At 40.6% G+C, this 27,089-nt stretch overlaps 1 protein-coding gene across 2 annotated transcripts; it reads right to left on the bottom strand.

Annotated features, from left to right (window-relative positions):
• Nucleotides 1-637: 637 nt before the first annotated feature.
• LOC139719245 (low-density lipoprotein receptor-related protein 8-like) lies at nucleotides 638-17,868 on the bottom strand. Of its 2 annotated transcripts, XM_071630674.1 has the most exons (12): nucleotides 17,645-17,868; nucleotides 16,975-17,091; nucleotides 9,190-9,324; nucleotides 5,576-5,695; nucleotides 4,996-5,373; nucleotides 4,702-4,830; nucleotides 4,288-4,416; nucleotides 3,454-3,886; nucleotides 2,627-3,249; nucleotides 1,945-2,404; nucleotides 1,533-1,683; nucleotides 638-1,182 (listed from the first exon to the last, which is right to left on the bottom strand). In XM_071630674.1, the coding sequence occupies exons 1-12, from the start codon at nucleotides 17,709-17,711 to the stop codon at nucleotides 1,162-1,164; spliced, it is 2,763 nt and encodes a 920-aa protein (XP_071486775.1). In that variant the 5' UTR covers nucleotides 17,712-17,868; the 3' UTR covers nucleotides 638-1,161. The 2 variants fall into 2 exon arrangements, with proteins under 2 accessions (XP_071486775.1, XP_071486776.1); XM_071630675.1 differs by lacking the exons at nucleotides 16,975-17,091; nucleotides 17,645-17,868 and adding an exon at nucleotides 10,657-11,144.
• Between the last annotated feature and the right edge of the window lie 9,221 nt (nucleotides 17,869-27,089).

Below are 27,089 nucleotides of genomic sequence, written 5' to 3'. Positions count from 1 at the left end.
TAAATTCTCTGTATGTACAAAATAAATATTTCCACTAGTCTGTATACCTTGTACAGGACATAGTGGTCAATAATCTCTATATTTACATATGAATGACGGTCAGTCATATATAATAATTACATAGGCTGGTGCAACATATACATTGTACAGGCATTTCACGCTTACATCATCCGCTCTGTACAGGTTCATATCTACATATCATACACGGCATCTTCATTGCATAAAACATGTTTTATCTATTTACAATAATGTGCCCAAAGGCAAAACAATAACAATAATCTAACAGCCAAACAGGATACTGCCTCAACATGTGGAATGGTTATAGGTTTTAATACAAAATATGCAAAACTCCACAAGAGACCAGCACCAGTGTCTGAACAAATCTACCTAAACCTAACGATTTTAGCAAGGGCAATTGAATTCTTGAGGTATCTTCAGAAGTGTTCTGCCAAATTGCTTGGGGGGTCACTAATTGGGGAGTCATTAATGAAGGCACAGTGTCTGAGGGACAATTAAGAAAAGGTTCTGACTGGAGTCACCTCCCATGTATTCACATAAGGGGGGGGGGGGGCAGAGAGAGGAGGAGGGGGGAGAAGTTTTGAGTGTCCGGCAGGCACAAAGGAAGAGTGACATTCTGTTTTCTTCCACTTTGTGTTTTTGTACCCACCACCTGGTAGGCATGTAGCACCAAAATCTTGTCTCCGTTCGCTTTTTTCCGCATCTTATCTATCGATGTGACGCTGCCTTTGCTCTTGTCCTTCGTAATCCTTTGAAGCGTCAGTCAAAAAGGGCAACGACGTTGCAACTGGGCTGGGTGAACCAAAAAAATGTCATGGTGACTGTCTGAAGGATTAATCTCGCTTCTCACACCTTGCGGGCTGCCGTCTTCCGAGCACGAAATCTGACGGCCCTGTCAGATGCGATGGGATTTCAGTAGCTCAGTGCAAGGCTCTCTCCATGGCAGTCGGGGAAACACAAACACACTCAATCCGAAATCATTTCAGTCGCTGGATGTGACTCTGCCGTTAGTAGAAGACAGGGCAGTCCGTTTCGAGCTTGCCACAGAGGAATTTCAGCTGGCTGGCAATGATAGTTGGGCCGGATGAGACTAACACATAACGTTGCTTCTTTGTTTGGTCCAACAGGACACAGCAGCTACCATTATGAATTATCTTCATCAATCTGCAAAGAAATGAAAAACAAATATTTAAATGGCTACTCACACAGGTATTGAAATTGTGGTATTAACTTATCTGGTATGAACAAAATTTTATTATTAAAACACAAATTTATTTACTTTCTAAAATTCATATTGTCTATATGTCCACTCAAAGGTCTCACTGTAATTGTCATTTAATTTATACATTTTCGTCCACTCAAATTCGCACACTAATGGTTGAATAGTCACAATTCTATATACATGTAATCATCTGAAATTTGAATAATATACTGCAAAAACATTACGGTGCTTTGTAAGAATATTGTATTGATTTGATGCAATGGGAGCATCAAAATGAACTCTATAAACTCACCAAAACGTAGGCGCTGCCATTTTTGACGCCTTTGCCTGGATTGTGGTCGTACACCGGCTGAGGATCTAGCGTGCAGGCCTCTTCTGTGGTGGTCTTGCGGTAGACCGGGTTGTCAAAGTGCATGGTCCTCTTCTTGCTTCGAGTGTGTCTCCTGGTAGGACGGAAGCACATTGATGGGGGGAAAATATTTAGCACTTCACTCGATTTTATTCATTTCTAAGGTGACTATGTAACAGACCATGCTTTCTTCTTAGACTTACTATGGGCTTCATTTCCAATCTGATGGTACATGTGTAATCATACTTTGCAAATCCACAATTTTCTGGCTATCCTGCCATTATAATTATGCAAGTGTGACACAAGGCCTGATGATTAATTAATGACGCTAAGCCGAGTTGACATTGTATCTCACCTGTATAGCACAAATAAGATGAGGATGACGATGAGAAGTAAACACACGAGTAGCCCCATAACAGTTGCGATGATCATGCGCTGGTTCTGTGGTGGTTGGTGGGTTACGACTGAGCCGGGCTCGTCGGTCGACACGGGGCTGCTGCATTTTGCGGTCGTGGGGGCGGGCTTGGTGGGTGCGTTGGTCGGTCTGGCGGCTTCGGAGGTTGACGGGGCAGCAGGCACGCTCTTGGTGGGGGTCGGACGCCGCGAGGTGACGACGACTGGGGTCGTCGGGCGCACTGGGGGCTGGCTGACGCTTGGGTGGGGAAGGTCGCCCTCGCAGGTGTGGCCGTCGGCAGTGAGCGCCACGTTCACATCGCAGACACACGAGTAGTAGGCTGGTCCATCCACCTGTGGGGCTGCCACACACAGGTGAGAGCACATCCCGTTGTCCTGGGCACAGTGGTTGACTCCAGTCACTGCAAGACAAATAGAAGAGTGGGGCACAAATTACCTTTCTGTACATTATATTTTGAGAGCCTAAAAAACATACTTAGCCACTTTACACACAGAGAAGCAACCACACAAAGGATTAAAAGCAAGCGGGCTAAAGTTACAAGGCCAATGCCATCCAACTTGGGATATGTCATTTTCTTCATAAACCTGCCGAGAAAAATCTACTTCATGCAAATCGCTCTCACCATTTGGTTGCTTGAGAGGGTGGACGACCACCACATCCATGGGGGAAACCAATCCTGTGATGACTGCCGTCTGGTTTGAGCCGCTGAACTTGTCCGCACGCTCCACACTAGCCCTCGACCAGTCCGTCCAGTAGACGTAGTCCTCGAAGACGGCAATGCTGAAGGGATGGCTGATGCGGTCTTGTCCTGCGACGATAATGCGCCTGTTGCCGCCGTTGAAGTTAACTGAGCTGATACTCTGCTCCTTGGCATCGATCCAGTAAACGAGGTCCAGGCTGTAGTCGATTGTGAGGCCGTTGGGCCAGGTCACACCAGTGGACACAATGACCTGCCGCTCCAGGCCGTTCATTCCGGCACGCTCGATCCTGCCCACATCGCCCCAGTCGCTCCAGAACATCAGGCCCGACTCCGGGTCCACGGCGATCGCCCGTGGTTCGTCAAGGCCGGTGGTGATCAGGAGAGCCTTCTTGGAGCCATCAAAGTTTGAGACGCCGATCTGATCCAAGCCGGTGTCTGTCCAGTACAGGAGCTTGTTGATCCAGTCTACAGCAATGCCATCGGAAGTCTTGACAGAGGTTGTCACTATCTCAGCTGCGATGGCATTTTCAGATAGAAGTTGTGTTCTGCCAAGTGAGTGAAAAAAAGGGGACAAAAATGAGCACGAGAGGAAACAGGAAGTATTTTATATTTCCATACATTATTATCAAATTAGTCCAAAACTAGAAAGAAATTCAATTCCTCTTCAAATTTTTGACATTAAGTCTATGTATTCACAAGAGGCAAAAATTGTAGAAACTGAAAGTATCGTAAATTTTAAAATATCTTACTTTGCCAGGTGCTCCATACGGACATCGGACCAGAAGAGGGTATTGGATTGGTAATCAAAGTCCACGGCCACAGCACTCTCTGGGGACTGGGTAATGAAGTCTCCGTTGTAGGTCCTGGTGTCAAAGATGCTAATTTCCTGCCGATTGGCCACAAGGAGGCGGGGGCTGCCAAACTCGGGGTTGGCCTTGCAGTGGCCGCGCCCCCTGATGGTCTCGAGAGTGTAGTTCTCTTCGCAGAAGCATTTGTAGTGTCCCTCCGTGTTGATGCATTCTTGGCTGCAGATGCCGGGCACCGTCTTGCATTCGTTGATGTCCACACACTGGGTGTCGTTGACCAGCTCGTAGCCCTCTGGACAAGAGCACAGCCGTCCGATGGGCAGCTCTGTGCATGTATGACTGCAACCACCGTTGGCCGTGTCACACTCGTTAACATCTGCGGAAGGACAGGAGTAGTAAGAATTATTTACTTTACGCAAATCTATAATGATTTCTCTGGATCATATGTGCCTTCCACTTCCCACTAATCACATCTGAGAAGCAATGCCACACAAATCTGCACTGATGAAATGACAAATTTCCATCAGGCCACACTAAATTACGGTGATTTACTCCAATGGTTGACATTTTAACAATGAATTGTTGGGATTCTGGAACTCTTTCACCTGCTTTTTGCTTGCAACAATTAGCACCAAGTTAGATACAAACAAATTATAAAATTGTATGTGTGAGGTTGAATCTCCACCAATATCATCCAGTCTCATTGTTAAGTTTGTAAGCAAAAGGAGCAGACGGTGTACTTCAATTAAGAGATAAAAATTTGCGTGGGACACTTACTGCAAACACTTGGGCCTGGCTCATCTTCATTGTTGGGGCAGTTGGGCACGCCATTGCACACACGCAGGTTTGGTATACACGTCGAGTTTGAGCACTGGAAGTGCGTCAGAGGGTCACAGTCGGACACAGCTGGTGGAATGAAACGGGTGGAAATATGGAAAATTTTAAAAGACACATTTTCAACATAAATCATTCAAATATTTTTGTTTACAGATGCATGGGGAATAGACTGCTTCCAGACGTGGTATGTGATTTTAATGATACTGACTAAACACAGCTGTGCAATTTTTTCCACAAAGATACATTGTAACATCAAGACTTGGTCATGGCAAAAATTGTGCAAGTGGCGGATGCATGACCTGGGTCAAAACTTCAAAAAGCACTCCGGCTTCATGTTCAGTATGCTATGCTCACCTTCGCAATTGGCTTCGTCACTGCCATCACTGCACTGCCGGATGCCGTCACACTCGATGTTGCCATGGACACAGATGCCATTGGCGCACAAGAACTCTCCCTCCGCACACGTGGGGGCAATTGAAGCCTCTGTATGAGGGAAAAAAAAGCATGAAATAACCATTACAAACTCTTTGGAGAAACAAAATGGCAACTCAAAAAATCAACTGTCATCTATACCAAGGGTAAAAAACTTTTTCTGCACAGATTCCGATAAAAATTTTGAAACTAGCTAGTCTGCCTCTTTGAACTTACGGCAGAGTTCGGGTGTCTCGTCTGATCCGTCGAGGCAGTCCCTTTCGCCGTCGCACCTCCAGGCTTGGTGGATGCATTCCCCATTCCCGCAGGCGAATTGTCCAGTTGCACAAGGTGTGCTGGGGACCTCTCCGCAGACCTCAATGCTCTCGTCGGACCTGTCGGGGCAGTCGATGTCCCCATCGCACTTCCAGCGCTGGGGGATGCACGTGCTCTCGTTGCCCCCGCAGCGGAACTCGTTCGGCGCACAGGTGTGGGCAGGGCAGTCCAACTCGTCTGAGCCGTCTCCGCAGTCGTTGTCGCCGTCGCACACCCATGTGAGCGTGATGCACTTCTTATTGTTGCAGGTGAACTGGTTGGCAGCGCAGGTGAGGGCGTCTACCGATGCGAAAGAAAAAGGATGGGCATTTAGGCACTTGTGCTGCGCAATGTCTGCACTGATATACTGGTATTACCGTAAAATTACACTGCAAGAGTCTAATTAAAGGAGCCATTTTAACAAATCTGTGTCAGACAAAATAGTATTGAAATAAAGCACACACACACAGACACACACACACAAAAGGCAGTAAATTCTTACCACAGTTCTGTTCATCAGCCCTTGATCCACAATCTACATCATGGTCACAACGCCAGGTTAGGGGGATACAATTCAGGCCAGGCCCACAGCTGAACTGCAGTGCTGAGCATGTCACATTTTCTGTAAAAGAAAAAAAAAGGGGTGCAAAGTGATTCAAACGGTTTAGTTATAATGTCAAAATGAAAAATGACGTAAGTAAATTAAAAAAAAAAGAATTAAAAAAAGACATAAAAAAGAATTAGCAGGAGCATCAGCCCAATCTTCACTGAATCACCAGCAAATCAGTCACTGTGTTTTTTACCATCCCAAGTGGATTGTTCAGACAACTTATATGGGATCAATATGTGTACATACATGTGAATGCATGGTTTTTGCAACTGATTTTTATCCATGAGCTTTGTGGAAAGTGTGAGCACACCCATCACTTCATTCAGGGAGGGGGTGATAACAGTGAACAGTGTAGGTTCCCCCCTCAATAAGTCATTCATCCAATCCTCCCCCCCCCCCCCCCACACACACACACCAAACTCTGCTATGACTGAACAAAGTTCATGCATTCCTCACAAAATAAGGGAAGGGAGTGCAAAAAAAAGCTTCTGCATGTTAATAGCTTGAAGCTATTAAAACACATGCCTTTTAACCCTTCCAAAAAGAGTCCACTCAAACTTCCATGTACCAAGATGAGTGCTATTCAAACATCCACAAGCTCATTACTAAACTAATGGAGCTGAGAGATTAAATCTTCAGGGGGGAGTTTAGATCCTTTGTGTTAGGAATGGTACTTAATGAGGCCCTGTGGAAGACTTTGGGTGATGATAATGAAGTTTATTTGGGTGGTTAGAGATGGGGTTCTGGGATGTGACCACAGGATTAGCACCACCCATGGTTCCACATTTTTTTTAATCAATATGCCAAAGGGGGGGAAAAAGTTTAAAAAGCCATGGGACTGGAGGAAAAAACTTCATGGGGGAGGTCCTTTTCTTGGAAGAGTTTAGTACTGCTGTTTGACACTAAATGTTATTCAATAGCCTGCTCTCTTTCTCTCTTGTCTTGCACACACACATTACATACCTGCCAACCCTGAAACCTCAGAAATAGGGACAAATGAGTGAAGTATCTTTAAAAATAGGAACGTTCTTAGATTTCCAATACATTACTACATCCAGATTTTCACAAAAATCGGGACACATGACCAACTTGCTACTTTTTCTCTTTTTATGGGACGAAAATAGGGACAGTACCTTTTTAATTTATGTAGGGACAGTTGGCAAGTATGACATTTTTTTCTCTCTATTAGACTAACATACTCTAGGGTGGATAAAGATTTGTTAATGTTATCAGGAAACAAACTGCAACTGGAAAGAGAGGGTCAAACAGGGAAATAGAAAAAGCAAAATTCCTTCCTTCCTTTGAAACAAAATGAAACCTTGAAATGCAGCAAATATACAATGCACAGTCTGTAGAGTGCAACTTGGCATGCAGCAGAAAGAAAACCACAAAGTCCCTTTAACATTTATAACCAATTCCCCCTTTCTCTCTACCCCCCCCCCCCCCCTTCCCTTTTCAAACTTCTTAAAGCTGTAAGTCTCCCACAAAGTAGTCTGGTACCGTACCATTATGTGCTGGTACAACAATAGCTCTCTGAACACTATGCCCCTCAGCCATACATGCCCCAGCGCTCTCCAATTGTCTACTGTGTGGCTCAGCATTTCATAGTAGTTTGCAGTGCCAACTCAGTGGAGCTTGCCATTCTATGTAAGTCTACCATCATGGAATTTTGGGTGGGGGGGGGGGGGGGGAGACGTATGATAATATAATAACATATTTGACCTCCTCGCACACAAAGAGGTTTCTTAGACAAATACGAGAGCCGTGCCACTAGATTAGACACCAGAAGGCTGCTATATGCACAGCGATTTTGATGAATTGCCTATTCACATTCCAATCTGCGACAAGCCTAGCCAAGGCATGCCAACCCTATCACCGCTGCGCTGCGCCAATTTTGTGTTACATTCCCATGCGGAGATCTTCTTCTGGCTAGAGAAAACTATCAAATGTACATGCACTCTCCCCATTCCTCCTTTTTCAGTTTGTCTGTTTGTTTTGGTTTCTTTTTTTCCATCCAAACACTCACAGCACAGCAGTCTGCAAAAGCAAAGTTTTGAATCCTTGCAAATCTACACATCCTGCTCATTTTTTTTTCCTCAAAATTTTCTCAAAGATCATTTTAGGTATCATGAAGACAAGAGCTACCCATCTTCAATCGTATATTTTTCTCAGTGCAAGGACAGATGGGGCAAAGGGGTCAGGACTTATTCTATGCAAATGCAGAGTCGAGATGGTGTCAGTGGGGAGATGCAGTCATTTCTGACATTTTCTCTATTGTATCCACTGATGCAATCATATATACACATTCGGAAATTTACGACCCACCTCTTGAGATGGAAGGGGTAAGCAAACTGTTTTGATGCAAAGATGTTTTTCTGCAAACCCCCTCGCCCCCACTGGTATCATTGTATGGAATTCCACAATCCAAAACAAAAATTCCATTGAACTCCTGGCTTCTTCAACTCTTCATGTATTGTTGCATTTTCTCTTCAATGATACACAACATTCATACCAGACATAACTTGGAATGATTTATAAATAAAGAAAGTGTTTTCTCAGAACCAAAACTCCCTGCAAATGTCGTTGCATGCTGGGACTGCCTACTCTTTCTTTCTTTAACCCCAAGAAGAATATGAAAATAACACACCAGGTACTAAATAAAAACCCTCATGTGCAATGTTCACATGACCGTGCATCACAGAACCAACAGAAGTCACATGCCCTGATTTTACATGACACAAAATAGTGGGTTTAAATGGGTCAATCAAAATTGTAAACTTCCATCTTTTTTTTTTTTTCCTCCTGAACGAGCATTTCTTCTTCTACATACTTCTTCAGTTTGGGATCATAAAACAAATTGGAAAGTGTACTTATTTTGCAATTTTTCCCTATACATCTGTAACAATTTTTCAGAGAATAGTGTGATTAGGTTAATTGCAGAGGCGCCTTTTCATTTCTATAAAACCCTTCACATTCTCCTTACTTTCAACTCTCTGATAACTTTGGAAAGGATCATACTACCGCATTCATTGTTGGCATCTGTCATGAATAGAATGTACTCGATAAGTGTGTAAAATTTTAGGCTAATCAGTAATCCTTTCATGGTAACATCCAGTTTTGTTTTGTTTTGTTTCATTACAGCTGTTTTTTAGTCTTATTCACTGCAAAGAATGCAGCCCAGGCAAGTTAAGCGCATGAATAGACCCCCCATTTTAAAGCCTCTTTCTCAGTAAACACTTCGACAGAATGTGACATTCTCTTCATTATTCAGATAGGTAAAGGACAGTCGATTTGTATTGAGTTATGTATCATTCTAAAGCTTTAGAGTCTGAAGTGCCTTTAAAAATCCATGTCTGGTGACTTTTTGTTGGTTTTGTGATGGATGCAGGGTCACATATTGTTCTCATTGCTTGAAAATGAAATCTGGCTGCTTGTCTATTAATGTAAGTAGTACTCTTTTCCAAATACTGCACACTCGAGTTTTCTGCAAAGGAATGAACACTCACCACATCCAATTTCGTCGGAGCCGTCACTGCAGTCTTGGTCTCCGTCGCAGCGCCACCTGCCGGGAATACACGATGCGGGAGAGGATGGGGAGGAGCCCGCGCATTCAAATTCAGATGAACTGCAAGTTTGTTGACCTGGAGGGGAGTAAAGAAAGAATTCGGGAAAATTTCATTATAAATGGTTAAAATGAAAATTCACCTACAAAAATATTTGCAACTGCTTGACAAAGCATATTTATGCATACCAGGAATGGAATCTCGGGCAAATATCACACAAAAGCATCACGGAACTCTTTCATCATCAGATAAAAAAAAACAAATAAAAGATCAAATCCAATATCACGAGACAAATAATCTTCGAACACAAGGGGCCAACAATGACCATCCCATGTTCACTGGAAATATTGCAAAGATATACAGATACTGTATGTCAACCAAAACATTACAAATGTTGCAGACCCTAGAACAAGTAAATTGCGGTATCAGCATGAAGTTATTTTGCCATATTGTTTGCCAAAATATTTTTTTCTTTTTCCTTTTTTGCATTGAGCCAACTCCCACAATTCACAACCAACTCTAAGTATATCTAACTTTGTCCAACAAGAGCTTTGCTTGTATGCATAATTTGATAACAAAATTAAACAAGAAGTCCATGATGATCAAAAATCTATGATTTTCATTTGATATTTTCATGCAGCTACTACTTCCATCATGCGGTAAAACTTACTTTACACCATAACACACACACAAAAGGACAATCACAAGAACCCATTGATTGAAGGTACGTACACTGCAATGCACAACTGCAACAGTAGTTTGTATCATTGTTTCAGGGTGTGTTATCTTTCCCCATTACACATCTGGAATAATACACAATCACAAATCAGACTGGTAAGTGGTATGGTAAACAAGACCCTTGACACTTTACACATGATCTTAATGCTTTTAGGGGATATCTTTACTGCAGTATCTACTAATCTAGTTTGTGTGATTAGACAAATATTATTACCAACGTTAATCAAACTCGGGCATCTAGGGTTCTATACATGCGTCTCCCAACAGCCACCGAATAGAGGCAGCAGGCAATGCGCACTTGGGCACTGTTGGGAAGACAGTACAGTCAGTAGTTGTACTTGTACCTTGTCAAGATTTACTGCAAAGTGCACTGTACATGAAAACAGTGAGCGGAAGAACAGGCGGAGCGGGCATCACAAATCCGCGAGAAGCCCATTTCGGTCTTGCATCATCTTCCTGACATTGAGTGATATTCTAAACGAATGTTTACCGCCGGCCTCAGACAGATACAACGTTAACATGTCAGTTAGAAATGTTCTCACCAACTGAACTATTCCACTTTCTCCACATAAAAGCACTAAACGTCTATTAACGTCACAATCTAGAGTCGTCTTCAACACGAGCCAACTACCAAACAATTACAACACCCACCATCACCACCGCCCTACTCACCAGAATGCCGCCATGGCGATCTCCTCCGCTCATTCAGCGACGCGACAAGAGCCGGCAAAAGTATCACCATGACCAAAACGGAAACAAGCCACCGAGATGAGCTCATGATGGTACCAACAATTCTTGACACTTCTCCTTAGATAAAACGACTTCTGGCACCTATTTTGAGATGGTTATTCACTCGAATGTCAACGATTCTTGAACGCCTCAGGTTCTGATTTCCTTCTGCCTAGCAGGTTTCTTCCCACGAAATGAAGTGCGTGCGCTCTAAATGATCAGACCATGCATGCATGCATTACATACAGTCACTAGGGCAGGTTACACCCTTTCATTCCTCCTGCGTGCGTTTCCCTCCTAAACACGGAGTCGTCAACCAAACAATGCAGCATACACACAACACACACACACACACACACACACACGCCATCGACGGTTTCCATTGGGTGGAGCGCGCCTTGCACTCATTCATAGATGGGAAACAGCGTAGCAATCGATGAGCCGTTGCGTTGGCTGTATGGGAGGAATTGTAAAGAAACCTCATGTGGTATGCGTTGAGGGTCAAAAATGTCGCGTTTTGATTGGCTGACGCGATGGTCCGATCGCGCCGTCTGATCAGAGCTTGGCCTCGCTCAAGGCGTCGTAAATTTATCGGATTACACAGAGTGCACTGCCTCGACGTCTCTAAACAGTCGCACTGTACTACCCGACATCTCTCCCTTCTTCATGTCTGTAGAAGTAAAAATAATTCCAGTCAGCCTTGGAGTAAGCTTGATCCGCTATGCCTACGTGAACACTGGAATGGATGATGTCTGAAGAATAAAAAGCTTGCTTAAAAAAAAAAAAAAAAAATCAGGAAGGAATTTGTTTGTATTCCTCACAACCCCCTACCCCAAGTAAACACGAATACGAGTAAAGTACTATTATAGTGGCATAACTCGGGCTGATGTTGGTAAACAGTGACGCCACACAGCGGACACACCCCCAAAATACGTAACTTCTTTAAGTAGATTATCTCCATCTGCAAAGATTATACAGGATAACATTTTCTCCGAAGAATGATAATTGTATCCACAACTTCATCAAGACATCATTATGGTCCGGTGTAAATTGGAGCATTCATGAGGAACGCGGCGATTTTTATCGATACGAAAACACAACACTTCACTCTCACCGAATCCCTTGACAAAAATTCAGATGAAAAAAAAAATGAAATGGCACTCGAGTGTGCACTTTTTTTTTTTTTCAGAGGCTGGAGTAGAAGTAACGAACGTTGCGGTAGTTCGCAGTGAATTCAGTGACCTGAGGTTGAACTTTTCGGGCGGCCAGTTGATGCCTTCACCCCATTGAAATTCCACATCCTGCGTTTCTTTGATGTGACCGGAGAAGAGTGATTTTGGTATAGATATACAACTCATATCCCCCCCCCCCCCCCAACACACACAAATGACAAATGATCATTAAATTCTTACATTTCTTGCAGATGCACACGCTAGCATTGCCGTCTACGATATTTTATCAGTGCGGCGGTCACCCGACGACTACTTTAGTATCTGATTTGGCGACCAAGAAGTTGGTTGTGCGATCGACTTTTCCTCATTACGCATGCGATACTGTACATATTCACACCCCCTGACAAACGATAGCAATCTCTAAAACAAAAATTCCACCTGAGTGATGTCTAACAAGAGGAAAATGTCACATAATAGACAGCGGAGTAAACCGCGATGTATTTCACTTCTATTATACAGCTTTGAAATAAATTATTCGGTTTCCGATCCGCAGAAGATTAATTAGATAAACAGAAAAAAAAGCAAGGTTTTTGTTGTTTGTTTTTTTTTTTTTGTTCAGTTTATATGACATTGATAGTAATGCCAAGTGTATAGTGAACAGAAGTAGGAACCCTAGATATAAATTCTGGCATTGGCACATCAAAGGACTCCATATAATATGCTTTGTTTGTATAAATTATATGTACAGGTACACACTGTACCGTACTATGAGCATAAAGGATGTCATGTGTCAATTAGCAACAGGATAGGCCTAGGCCTATTTTATGTCACATAACGAACAGAAACAAACGATGATTTATTTAGCAGAATTTAAACGCAAGATGATCATAATATCATTGACTTCCGTCATAGTATGGAGTAAGGTAATTGTGGCACTAGCATGTCGAGCTACTCCGTACTTTGCTCAATTACGTGCCATAAACTCGAAGGATGTCTGTTACGAAATCATAAAATACTGCAAATATGATCAAGTCACGAGACCCTTCTGTCAAGGAATTTAGGTACTAGTAAATGTTGACAATGCAGTTTTATACAAAGCACTCCTAAGTTTACTGAGGTAGCAATTCCTTTATTGATCAACTATAACTGTATCACGCCATAATCAATCGCTGCTATACACGCCTACTTTTGGGAATAATGAAATGATCAGCAATGGATATGGTACCCAGGCCTCTACTGCACAAGGAATACGAGAGAAAAGAGAACAAAATATACCATGATGAACTACATTTGTCTAGCATAAAGTTTTGATAGAATACCCATGCGTGCCATTCGCTTTTCTCTATGCTCTCAGAGTGGCAAGTTATAATGAAATATCATTCAACAGTGATTCTTTGCATAGTTCTCTTATAGAAAACTCCACAATGCTTCGCTTTTCATGACATCCATTTCATGTTTAAAAAACAAAAACAAAAACAAACACCAATATCTGGCTATACACGCCCTGGCAATAATGATTGCATTCGGCACAGAATGTAGCACTTGGTTCAACAGTCTCTTCCACCTCCCTGGTTCAAGTACGTCTGTTGCAGAAAAGCACTTGGAGCGCCTCGGAGGTGGTGCACCTGTACAGAGCGTGCGCACTACTCACTCTGCAAGCCCACAATGTGCCACAGCGCATTAAACGAAGGTGCAGCCAAAGAGGTTCAGAACCTCTTGGGTGCAGCAAGCATTCGGGATGCGATACGATGCTCTGTCATCAAGAGTGTAAGTGAGCCCTCTTGTGTTGGGAAGCCTTACACTTGCTTGTCATTTTTCGTTTTCTTTTCATGTTTTCACGACTGCACAAGTCATGCAGCAGAGTCTGCTCGTGAGACGATGACAAATCCAGCTGTATACTTGGCGGCAACAAAATAGAAGTGGGTTATGGTCATTCTTTTATTTGTAGTCTTTGAACTGAAAATTTGCATCACTTCTTAGTTTGTTCCCAAAAGTCTTGGTGTAAAAATTCCTACCAATCTTCTCATTATAAGCAGAGCATCATGATAATTTCTTACAACTATTAAAAGAGATCAAACTAATACTAAGTAGACCTATGGAAACTTGTGTTCTGCTGGCGTATTGTTTTTCCTTCTTTTTTTCAACTCCATGCTTACGTCACAAAATGAAATACATCAAACCAGACGAGAGTGGATATGACTTCTTTGAGCAGCTACCGGTTTTCGCCCTGTTGGAAACAGAAAATTATCTTTGTCATTAAAATGTTGTTGTTGGTTGTTGTTGTTGTACTGTAGTTAGTAGTTGTTGTAGTTGGTTGTTGCTGTTGTTGCTGTAGTTGTTGTAGTTGGTTGTTGTTGTAGTTGTTGTTGTTGTTGTTGTTATTGCTGTTGCTGTTGATAAATGCACCATTGCTAAACAGTGTACTGTAGAATTTAGATTTTTCACCAACGATTCTGACTAAACTTTTGTGTAAGCCATGACGAATTTAGAGCGGCTTTGACAGTTACTTGACTCCTTCCTGATGTGTGGACTGAATGCTAGGTCCGATTGACGTTAGATTTCTGACCTGAAAAATTAAACTCTTTAATATTTAAAATTAATTATGTTCAAACTGTGTTTTAAAAATTGACCCCTGAGGAAGAAGAAGAAGGAAAAAAAAAGAATGTGCATTTACCGAAATGTTTTCTGCCAGCGAAATAAAAGTTTGAATAATCCTAGTGAAATTCTTGTCTTCAGTATGAGTTTCCTAAACACGACTAAGTGTTAATTCACAAGATTTAAAGGGACTGTGCAGTACTGGTTGAGGTAGGGATTCTTGTTTTGAACATTCCTAAGTGAGATAATGAAAAGCCTCTAATGAAATATGAAAGAGCATGTAATTTTAAGAAGAATTCAACGTTTATTTGATGAAAATTGGTTTCCAAATTTCTGAGATATCAAAAAAAAGTGCTTATAATAAAAGGCGACATGCCACAACTTTATTAGGATCTCTTTGTTTTACCTTGTTTTTGGATATCTCATCCATTTCAAAACCGATCTTCATCAAATAAACTTTTGATACCCTCTAGAATAGCATGCTCTTTGACATCTCATAGAGTGGTTTCTGAATACCTCGCAAAACGTAAAAAGCTAAATCTACACCTCTCCTAGAACTGTACACACCCTTTATGGCTTTAAACCAAACTGATGGTGATAAACCACCCTTTAAACCAAACTGATGGTGATAAACCATCATTTCGATATTCTTACAAGTACGCAATCGAAGTTTCTCTCAATCAATATAAAGGAAAGAGCAAAATATCGGGACTTTCTGTATTAATAAAACAAGGCATCTAATTACCTAGGAAGCCTACAATTATTTCCCACAAAATCCTTCCCTCTGTTATCATGGCATACAATCAAGAAATGTAGGCCTATTAATGAACATGCATTGCTTCTTTTAGTGTTTGATTTCGTTAGAAGTATTGCAGATGAAAATTTGTGGCGAGACTTCCATTGCGATACAAAATTACTGGGGGGGGGGGACATGTAGACCTATTGTACCATCGAATCTCAAATTCAATTCTGCTTTTGAATTATATGGAAATGCATCTGATGTTACCTGTATTCTAATCTAAGCGGATTTCTTGAGTTTCCCTTATAACCAATACCCATTATAGAAGGTCTTCTGCACATGCATCAAAAACTCTTTGTACGAAATACTCGCACAATGTGGCTCTTAAATGGTGATGCACGTAGGAGAGAGAGAGAGAGGAAAAAAAATCCATATGGTTTCGACAATATTGTTTTCACCTTGTGCAAAGGTTGGGCCCTTTAATGTGCGTCGAGTTGTTCAACATGGCTATCCATATCACACGATTGAGCGTTTAATACCAAATGTTTCATGACACTTTCTTCTGCCCCTTGTACCTCAAACACCGTTAGCGCCCCCCCCCCCCCCCGAAAAAGGAATTTATTTCACAAAAAGTTTTAAAAAATGTTAAATATTGTAATTCATATGACCTTCCCAACGTTTGTAATCATACTCTTTTGCCAAATTGCAGTCAAAATTATATTTTAAAAAAAAAAGAAAAGAGGAGATGCAATGGACATACTTAGTAAATTACAACTGTGCGCACAGTCAACTGCGTGCACATTTTGCAGTCGTCGGGAATACCACGTCGGTTTATCCACCATTTTTTTGGCCTACGTCAGCCCCTATACAGTCCGCCGGTACGCGCGGCGACTGTACAATACTAGTACTTGTACACAGTTTTACACTAGAAGAAGTGTACCACACCGGCCGGCGGCGAGAGAGAGCTCAGCCACGCGGTCGGTAATACAACAACACGAGAGTAGCGAATGCGTAGTAAAAATGGCCCCGAAGACAGACACACCTTCCAGCTCCGCTGTTTTGATTCGTCATCATCAGGGGTCACTCGATCATCAGATCGTGCCGTCTAGCCAATCACAGGGCTCACATTGGGCGCCGCGCCTTCCACAGAGGACTCAACGGCACAATTTTACGCACGTCAGACCTCAACGGGCCAATCAGAGAGCCGAAATGGCCCAACGCCCATCATTTGCATGACCACACACTCAGTATGTATACAAAGCCGGCTCACCACGTTGTTGTCGTTCAGCAAAAATACACCGGTATCCTACACGGAGGATTTCGCATTGCTACAGTTGTACTCACACTACAATATTTTACCCAAAACTTACATTATATGAACTCTCATCAACCAATGTTTAATTAAACAGAGAATAACATTATCTTAGGTAGAAAATTCTGCCGTTTATCATCATATACACGAAACCTCAAGGAGGGAAGTGATAATCAAAGAAAACCGGGATAATTCAACAGCATATGAATTTTATTGAAGTCGGACTCCAAATCTGCTGCCTGAATTCCTTTCACTTTGGTTATCAGTTGGAATGAGGGTGTGCAAAGACAACTAATTTCGTATCAATTAACACAGTGCTGAAGTGTAGTAATATAGTATTCAGTGTCCGCAAACTACAAACAATCATTGTAAAATGGTAGTGGTTCAAATTACCAAAAGCTAAATTTTGCTAAATTTTAATCATGTGTAATTTCATTACTTACTACACGATTGTTCATCAGAGAAATCTCCACAGTCATTTTCGCCATCGCATGCCCAAGGTTCAGGTATACAGTTTCCGTTGGTACATCTGAAACGATGTTGTCCACATAGTCCGTTTCCTTCAACAAACAAAGCACAGCTAACATTGTGATATCAGCAACGATATTTGCCAACTGTGATTGAAGAACAAAACATTACTACTGAATACACAGATCAAGTCTATGTTAGATCTATTGTTTGTAGTTCAAAAACAGAACGAAAAAAGAAAACAATAACATTTAACAATCAACGTTTAACGTTAATCCCCAAAGTCATTCTTGTGCTACTACTAGACTCTAACAGTTAGTTAGTATTTTGTTTTGGATCGACACGGATGGATGAAGACAGAAGAAAGAACCAGGCAGGCACATCTTGCATTCCGCACGTGTTGGGTAATTTACACTGCACTCTAAAATGAACCAGATTCGAAACCAACTCTGCCAAATGCTAGATACGAAAACATTTTATGGTTTGTTAGTAGTCAAATCAAGAAAATGCAACCAAAGAATCTAGCAGTTTGACTTGTATGTTAGTAAATTACTGTAGAACTCTAGACTATAGACCACCAGTCAAGTACTGTAACTAAAATAGATCTAACGTTAGTTGTTACACGTCTAAGCCGGGTCTACTTACCTTTCACTTCTAAAGAGAGGTGTGCTAATAGAGTCAGCAAAACTGCCACTCTGAGTAAAGTTTCCATGATATATCCAGATAATCTCAATCAGTATGATGTTGACTTGATATTATCTTATGTCCAAAATCGAAGAAGATGCTTGGTCGTTTTTCTATAGAGTAAGTAGCTTCCAGATGTCGGTGCTTGTGCTCAATGAAGTTGTCCTGTCTGCTTGCTGTGAAAGTATCGCTTGTTCTGATCTGATTTCACGCACGATTGGTACAGAGGATTTATTCACTACTTTGCGTGTATGTGTGTGCGCGCGCGACATATACACATGAAATGTGCTGTCTACTCAAGGCCGACACACAGGCAGCGTGCTAGACAGACGCGCACTTTTTTACGGGCACACACAACTCAGCGCAGAATGGCACAAGGATGCATACTGTCCATGCAAGCTTGGACGGTTGCCAATATTTCAAAGATTGACTACTAGTAGTCTTGCAATATAGTCCTTATTCTGTAATTTTCGTCTTCTGCTTGTGTTATATTCTTACCAAACGCGTAAATGTTGTAAGACAACTAACAAATCGAATCGAATTCAAAAAGTAACAATATAACTTAGAGTTTACTCCTAAGTGACTAGATACGTAGTATTTGACAATGTAGTGAACACCATATTCAAATAATCTTAGTACATGTACATGTCCCTGATCCTACATTTGGCGTAAACGCTCCTGAGTGATTGACGCCACTAAAACCAAAACACCAACAACAATAACAACAACATCAAGCACATGTACTGGTGGTACACGAAGAACCCGTTATTTACCCTGTGATACTAGTATGGGATGGTGTGTGGGTGATGTGTTGCCTGACATTGTGATTTCTACTGCCGAACTGCGTAAAACGCCCTCTTTAGATTTTTGGTTTATTTTGGCAAAATAAACACACTAATAAATTGTTACTACAATGTGTTACTGTACAGTAGTAAAGTGTTACACAGTGCTAATTACAGTATACACTGCACACTGGACTGCACATGATGATAAACATACCAATTACTTGAGTTGGTTCTTGCTGCACGGAATTGTCGTGAGGGGAGGTGCTGTCTGTGTATACATGTAACTTCTTGTCTGGTATGTAAATTAAAACGAGGCGAATTTATTCATCACTGGAATAGCATATACGTCAGCCGAACAAACGATTGCGTCTCATGATTTTCGCCTGATATTTATAAGCGAATCACTCGGGTATAAAATGTCAACACTAATTCATGCTCTGTCTACATACATCATGACTGATATTCGGGCGTGTGTAAATATGGCGGATTACCCGTAGCTATGACATGTTCTTCGTCCAACGTTTTGACTTATTTTTCTCCCCTTGTATCTCCTCAATACACACGACGTAGTTGGTAAAACATGTCGGCAACTACAGGCTCAGCCAAAATAGTTGCGCTTGTCTCTTAGAGAGTAATCATATCCAGAGGGGTTCGTTCTGCAAAAGAAACTGCCGTCACTATACTACCGAGTATTATATTCCACCGAACGCAGTTGCCCCGCCGTTACGAAGGCCGACAGCCACACAGTGTACTAACCAGATGCAAATTTGCGATACATGTACTACATTGTTGGGCGGATGAGGATGAGAGGGGAGATGGGGAGAGATGGAGAGAGAGAGGGAGAGATCGCATCCCGAGATCACGTGACCAATCATCCCTGCATCATTCGCGGAGAGGCGCCACCCAACGCTGCGGCACGCACCGGTAGTGCGGTCTTCTAGGAGCTGATGCTGTCGAATCGACTGTCCGTCCAATCCTGAAATATTGGTTGCTATGACAATCCTGCAACCAAGGAGGTACTACAGTAGGCTATACTTAGTACTTCATTGCTGTGAGGGACTAGGCAAGCATAGAACTTGCTTGCTGTAACTAGCCAAAGGTTGACTGAAATTTCACATCGTGCACGCGTTCTTCTTACCGCAAATGGAATCGAAAACCATCTTTGAAGAATGACGAAAATATCCTTTGCACAGCCAAATGAATTATTCATCACAAAAAAAAGTCGTTTAGTGCAAGGCTTAAAATATGACAGAGAGATTCGTGGAAATAGAGAGCGAACGAGAGAAAAAAAGAGGAATACTAAATCATCACAGCGTTGATCATGAACACGGAGCGTGTAAATGGAATCAGAATTGAGTGGCGTGACCATCATGTGTTGCTAAATAGGTTTGCATTCTTTGGTTGTTTACCGACGTAAAATGACAGGAATTTGTATATAATATAAATTGCACGCATAGTCGCTACATCGGCTCATGCACTATGCAAACATTCACACAAAAGACAAGTTTGTTGAACTCAGGCAACTTATACGCATCACACGGCGAAAGGAGAATGGACGTGTCTTTTTTTTCACGAATTCCAGAGAGATGCGACAAATACTGAAAGATCATGCTGGCGATTGAAAACATTAAAGGGCATATTAAAGTGTATAAAAGCAAAGGTATTTTCCCTCAACATTCGACACACACACACAACACGCACACACAATCACACACACAGACGCACACGTCACACAGACACAGACACATACACACACATACCTACACACACACACACACACACACACACACACACTCAACTCTCTCTCTCTCTCTCTCTCTCTCTCTCTCTCTCTTTCACTTCTGTCATTTGCCATCTCTTTCCCTTTTTTCTCGTATTTTCAATATTCATATCTTATTCGTATATCTATATTGGGCCTACCTATACAGCATGCCTACTTCATAATGCCAGCATGAAAAAAGTATAGCCTGTTGTGAAATATACGGACAAAGAAGAAAACATAATAAACATTTTTGATGGCCGTTTCCACACTGAAAATAGCATGAATGACCTCGTCACACAAAACTTATTATTCTTAGTTGTTTATAATATGCCTATCAACTGTCACAACGAAGGTTGTTGTATTAAAATGTTACCAAAGCACATCTATTTCATGAAATAGTACCATACGGGTACTTCTCGTCCAGCAAAATATTCGGTGATAAATGAAGTCAGAACCATTAGAATTATATCAAGTATTTTTAGTAGGTTTGTTGTTTAGTATGGCAAACTACTCCTCGAAACACTACGAATCTCTGCTTGTTATGAACTATATGCTTTGTGAATAGTTATTGTCTTTCAGAATTCCTGGATTTTTTCCCCCTCACTATATAAGTCAAGTTTGAGATTCATAATCATTCCATTCATGTGTGAAAAGGTTACGCGTTATAAGAAAACAACTCTATTCAAAATGCGTGAGTTGTGCTTTACGGATCCGTTTGTTTAACTGTCTTTCTTGCCTTTTTGTTTTTATATTTCTTCAGGATTGAACTTCAGCGATTTAAAGAGGATCAATCTACATAAACAACACTGAGTGACTTCTTTGTCGAAGAACCTGTTCTATAAGACAGAAAAATCAAATCGATGAAGGAAACCTGCTCTTTTATCAGCTATATCAATTTGTAATCTCGGATGTCACAAGTCAATACACCCTTTTAAGTTTGGTAAAATACACAACTCCTTCGTAAAACTGTCTCAAAATTGATTATAATGGCTGGACTACACCTTCTGTGTTTTGTATTAAATTGTATTTCATGAAACGATGTGAAAAGAGTGCATGATTTTGTTTTATCTTTTATAATGAGTATTGTTTGCCACTTTATACAATCAAGAATGCTGAAATTCAAGATATGAATACATAATTATCAAGGCCTCGAAGAGTGCAGGGTTTTAAACACCTGCTCACTGGAGCCCGCGTCATAATATTATCAAGGAATCCATCATGCTTTTCTTGTTCAATCACGGTTAACATTCTTCGATGGTATTTTGTCATCAGGATCATATGTATTCAAGCCTGCTGATACAAATGTCATTAATCACAGTAAGCAAATGATTTGAAAAACATTATTGTTACATATAGTCTTTATACTCATGCAGACATAATCATTTAAACACTAGTATTCCATCGTCATGTCGTTGACCAATCCAAATCAAATCAATTGAAGTAAATTAAACCAAATTGAATGAAATCTAACTGAGCTGTTATTTTGATCCAACAGACAGATAATGCAAATACGCAGTATAAAATCGTATATATACTTGTGTAATTTGCAAGCAATTAATGCAAATCATATTACAGTTTTGTTTTTTGTTTTTTACATTAAACGACAACAAATCAGACGACGGAAATTGTCTATCGTATATTGAACGGCAATAACAACTGTCAAAATCAGCATCAGGACACCAACATTATTCTATCACAATAATATCTTTGCCCCGCGCCGCTAATAGCTGTTTGTGAGTTTTAGGACAACCCACTGATTCTTAAAATCATACACTATACAAGTGATGCACCGTGCACAATTTCCCCGTTGACTTTAAACCCTACCAGCAATCCATTTTGTGAAGGTATGCACCATCATAACTTCTTCTTTTTTTTTTCTCGTAATAAAGTGCACGGGTGTCCTCCAGTGTATCTCCGTTAAGAAAATTACAGGCCTTCTTTAATCTTTCCGGACTTCGGCGAAAGTTGACAATGATGCGGGTGGCTTCTCTATGTACGCACATTTGATATAGTTACATCACCGATAAATTCTGTTACTGAGGCGTGTACCGTAATATTTCAACTTTATGGGTCAAGCACGGGACGTGAGGTTGATGGTTACATTGAGTTCCTAAAAATAGACGGTAATAAGACTTCAAACACACACATACACACACACGCACACACAAACAAACAAACACACACACACACAGAACAAGGACAAAACAAAAACAAAAACAAAAGCAATTTGGAACTAGCTAGATTTATTATTGATTCTTATACAGACAATAACATCTATGGTCTCTCCCATCTTGACAATGATTATTATCCCCCCTCCCCCCCCCCCCCCCCCCACACACACACCGACAAAAAAAAAAATAACAAAAAAAAAAACTCTTGTTTTGAGAGAATTTAACAAAACCAAACAGTTTAATCTAGGAAATCTCTGTAAAATACGACATAAACAATTAATGACATTAAAGATAATTTGCTGACAAGATAATAATTCTGCAGAGAAATTCCCCCAAAGACAATAGGCCGTACTTTACGGGTTGGGCATACTATAGCAAATCCATTCACGTGCCTCCTCCGATCTCTACGCAAAATTCTTCGGCACAAACTTGTTGCGCCGACAATATTCATCATATAATTACAGTAGCTATTGTCGTACAAATCATTTTTTTGCTCCAATGTCATAATGAATGAGAAGATGTTACTATCATAATTATAACATGAAGTATGCGAGATTTTTTTCTTTGCTCTGTTCCTTTCAAAACTGCAATACCACTTTGAAACATCGTGTGTTGGCATGTCGTACAAGCCTTCCCCTTTCGTGAAGTTCGCACGTCAGTTTTCAGGTTTAAGGTGTACACACACAAACACACACACACAGTCATGTACACACCTATTTGAAATACACGTATATATATTTTTTTATTTCCTAAATGCAATAATATCTATATGACATTATACAAAAATAAAAGAATGCAAAAATGACACAGAAAAACAAATTGGAATATTCCGTCTAATTATCATAAATGAACTTTCTCATTTTGAAGATAAAGTATAAGCACTTCCCCCACATCAAGTTTCACACTAGCCCTCCGTTACACATAGGAGAGGAGAAAAAAACGTCTATAGAAGAGTGCTAAAAGTGTTTTTAAGTGTTTTGCGATCAAAACGTGCAGAGTTTTGAAATACCGCTGTGAGTGGATTTTCGTTCAAGATTATACAGTGTACGACTTTTTCGATTTCTGATAGCGTTATAATTATAAAGAGCGAAAGAAGAGAAAATGGCAGCTAGTTATCCTTGCGAGTTCATCATTCCCATCCTTTTGTACATCTTCTCATTCGACCATAAAATTCAAAGAGTTTTATCCCCATCTTTTCAAAAACTGATTTCGCACTTTGATTCACTCGATAAATATTCGTTGTTTTACCGATGTAAAGCTGCTTCACGCGCATAGCCGGGTATTCTTCTATGATGCACCATTGGTCCTGCCGATTTGAGGACGTCAACCTCGTTACAACTTTGAGGTCGCTGAACCCATGAAAGTGCAACTTATCACGAATTCGAATTATTGAATGTAATGTGATGGATTTTCCCCCTGTAATTCTTTAAAAATGCATCTACATTTTTCTATTATAGAAATCCTGCACGAATGATCAATTATTTATGAGCGGAAAGAAAAAATGTGATGGCAAAAGTTCATTTCACTGAGTTCCTATAGGACAATATTAATTTCGTCTCAATACTGCATAATAATCAGACCAATGTGTGCCGCATACGCAGGCTATGATACTCATGATTTTGCTCTCTCAAACCGTACACTTCTTAACTTAACGCATAAAAAATTACGCACTCACATAATCATCAGGTAACTAATTATTTTATCATTATCAACCTCCAGAGGGGTTTGATAATAATGTTGTGGAATGATTGTTGCCAAAAACAAACAAACATTGACAAAGTAAACATTAAGAGACACTTCTTTACGTCTTGCCACCATGTGTCGCCGGAACATCGAAAATAGTTAGCAAAGCTTTAACACAAATCTGTGTGTGGTGGAAAGGTATAGAGATAGAGATTTTGGCTTGTTTATAATAATGATGATTTCTGATTGCTCGCTCTCGTCTTGAGCTTTTGTCGCTTTACAAGAAGATCACTAAAAGGTGAAGGGGAATGTTGTTGGGGAAAGGGTGAAGAAAGGTGGTACAGTTTCTCCAAACTACTTGAGTTTTGATTGACGGCACAATGGCTAGCGATATGATATTTTTGCGATAACTTATATATTTTCGTCGTAGAAAGGGAAGCTATAGATTAACAATCGTGTGTAAGACTTAAGTCAGGCACCAGCCTGCCTGAGAACACAATGTTCTGTCGACATTGTTGCGCTCTGCCTCCCCACCTCCCAACCTTTTTTTCCCGGATACGATAAGTTAAAGGAGCATAACTTCAGGAGTTAGCACTGTTTACTTTTATGTTAGGATAACGTAAACAATCAAAGCAGGAAATGAAGACAAAAACTGGCTGACAATTGGTTTAAAATATTCCTACCTCTTATCGTGCTTATACACCTCACACCTATACGAAATGTTATAGCTGCAAACTTTTGACATCAAGGGAAAATGGCAACCTGCGTAAAATCAGGGAGGTTTCACCTCCCTGGTAAAATCTACAGCGGACAGAATGCGTTTTTAATGCATGCCATCTGTACATCTTTTGAATCGTTGAAGTCACTACAACTTGTTGCATGTCTTTGAAAGTGATGAATATTGATTAACACGCAACAGGTGTTACACGCATAACGTACCGTGCACGAACATGTCACATGGTGCGCCAGCTGTGATAAATGTTTTCCCAATTTACCGTGTTTAATTCGTCGCTTGTCATTATAACAGGTGTGTTGAATTCTAATCAGAACTTTATAGTCAAACGAACACACGCACTTCTTTTCCTCCTGTAAAGTTCGTTTTTCTCATTATAATGCTCGCTTCAAATGGATATCATCTTTGTGCTGCTGTCGCCGCAACGCTCTATAATACTCACATGAAAGTTGGAGCTCATGTATACCAGATTGCAACTACGATTTCCAGGCATGGATTATATCTTCTCCCCTTCATAAAATCATGTGATGATTGACCCCCGTCAAGGTCACTAAAAGAGGCAGGCATAATTATCGTCAAATGCTCCTTCGTTATAGGATTGCGATTCATTAGGACATTCATTATTCAAATTCAAATTTTTAAATTCAAATTCGATAATGTTGACGCAGACCGATGTACGTTGGCGTTGTCTGGTCAAGATGGCGTCAATTACTCACACTGCAAAAAGTCAGGTGTTAAATGGAACACCGAGCTGGTGTTACATTTCCGGTGCTCATTTGTGGTGTTGAATTAACACCTCTGAGTGTCACTTCAAAATCTTTTTTTTTATAGTTACTTAGTTACTGTTTTTCTTGTTCATTTTGAACTTCAACAAGACTGAGTCAAGAACTTTCCGATAAAGTACTTGATTTTTGAAAAAAAAAAAGTGAACACAATCACAACACAGTAACACCAGTTGGTGTAGTCTCCCACTGACTCTGGACAGGTGTTATACCATTGACATCAACACCAGCAATATCAACTCAACACCATTAGGTGTCATTGTTGAATTAACACCAACGCAGTGTTAAAAATATTACAAGCCACAGTGTCAAATTAACACCACGCAGTGCTAGATGGACACTTTCCAACACCATCACAACATTCTTTCTACACCTGTGAGTATGGTCCTCTATTGACACTTGTTCGATGTTACATTTAAGCCCCATGGTGTTTAATTTAACACCGATGTCTTTGCAGTGTACTCCACGACATTGATCGTGCATGTGAATGGAATCTTTTTAGATACCAGTGGACGGCCCAAACAACGGACTTTGATACTTACTTGGTACCTCTATCCTCAGTTGAATGCCAAGCGTTCTTTATAGGCGCGAAATGAACGAAAGAGACAATTTGTAATGCCTGTCTTCTTTTTTAAGTGACGTCATTGTGACGTAACATTCTTCTGTAATGTCAGTTACCATAATCCATTCTTCTTCAACCGAGACACAAATTTCGGCTTTCAAAGAGTTCAGCCTACCTTACTGGCATGCATATTATAGGCCTATTTTATACACTCACTGTATTCAAACTACGCTTTAGCACAACCAATTTATGACGTCATGGATTGCGGAAATAGAGTGGTATTGGCTCTTATACGAGGAATTTGAGCTTTACCTGTATATGTTTTCTGAAGAAAGAGTCCCGTCAGCCATCATCAACACATCAGCATAATATGACTATTATTTAGAGTACGAGAGCTCACAGCAATTACAGTATAAGGTGTTGAAGATGATTTTTGTGATGATATGACATTTATGATTATAACTCCACTCTAAAATCACAAATGTTGAATTAGCATTTTAAAGGGCCAAGGAGTGACAACATTTTCAAAGTGCTGGTTTTCCTGCTAGATTCAACATTTAAAATGTTATTTTAAAAGTTGGATGCATAATAACACTTCAAAAATGCTGTCACTCCTCGGCCCTTTTAAGTGTTGATTCAACATTTGCGTTTTTAGAGTGTCATTGTAATAATTATGATGACGAAATTATCTAAAAGTATGAAAGTAGACGAGTAGAAGTTGTACCATTATTGTTTACTTGACGTGCCATCTTGGAGAAAAATGTAGGGAAAATTATATTTGTATAAGAGATAACAATGATGAATGATAAAAGTGACAACAATGATCATTAATATTAGGCATGTTTTGGTGATAGTGATAAATGGTTGAATGATGTCGTTTATTCTCATCATAATCGTTATCATCATCACCATTAAATGTTACACTTGC

Source organism: Diadema antillarum, unplaced genomic scaffold (assembly GCF_040938485.1).
Source record: "Diadema antillarum isolate AM-2024a unplaced genomic scaffold, OU_Dant_1.0 scf00000107, whole genome shotgun sequence".
Classification (NCBI taxonomy): Eukaryota; Metazoa; Echinodermata; class Echinoidea; order Diadematoida; family Diadematidae; genus Diadema; species Diadema antillarum.
The sequence above is the reverse complement of the archived record's forward strand: the minus strand, read 5'-3'. Positions and strand labels throughout refer to the sequence as shown.

Bases quoted from the DNA above. Each gene is read 5' to 3' on its own strand.
- LOC139719245 (XM_071630674.1), bottom strand. From the start codon at position 17,711: ATGGAAACTTTACTCAGAGTGGCAGTTTTGCTGACTCTATTAGCACAC. The intron at 5,696-9,189 runs GTGAGTGTTCAT...TTTCTTTTACAG, and splicing joins CTCCGACGAAATTGGATGTG to AAAATGTGACATGCTCAGCA. The intron at 3,250-3,453 runs GTAAGATATTTT...CTCACTTGGCAG, and splicing joins CGTATGGAGCACCTGGCAAA to AACACAACTTCTATCTGAAA.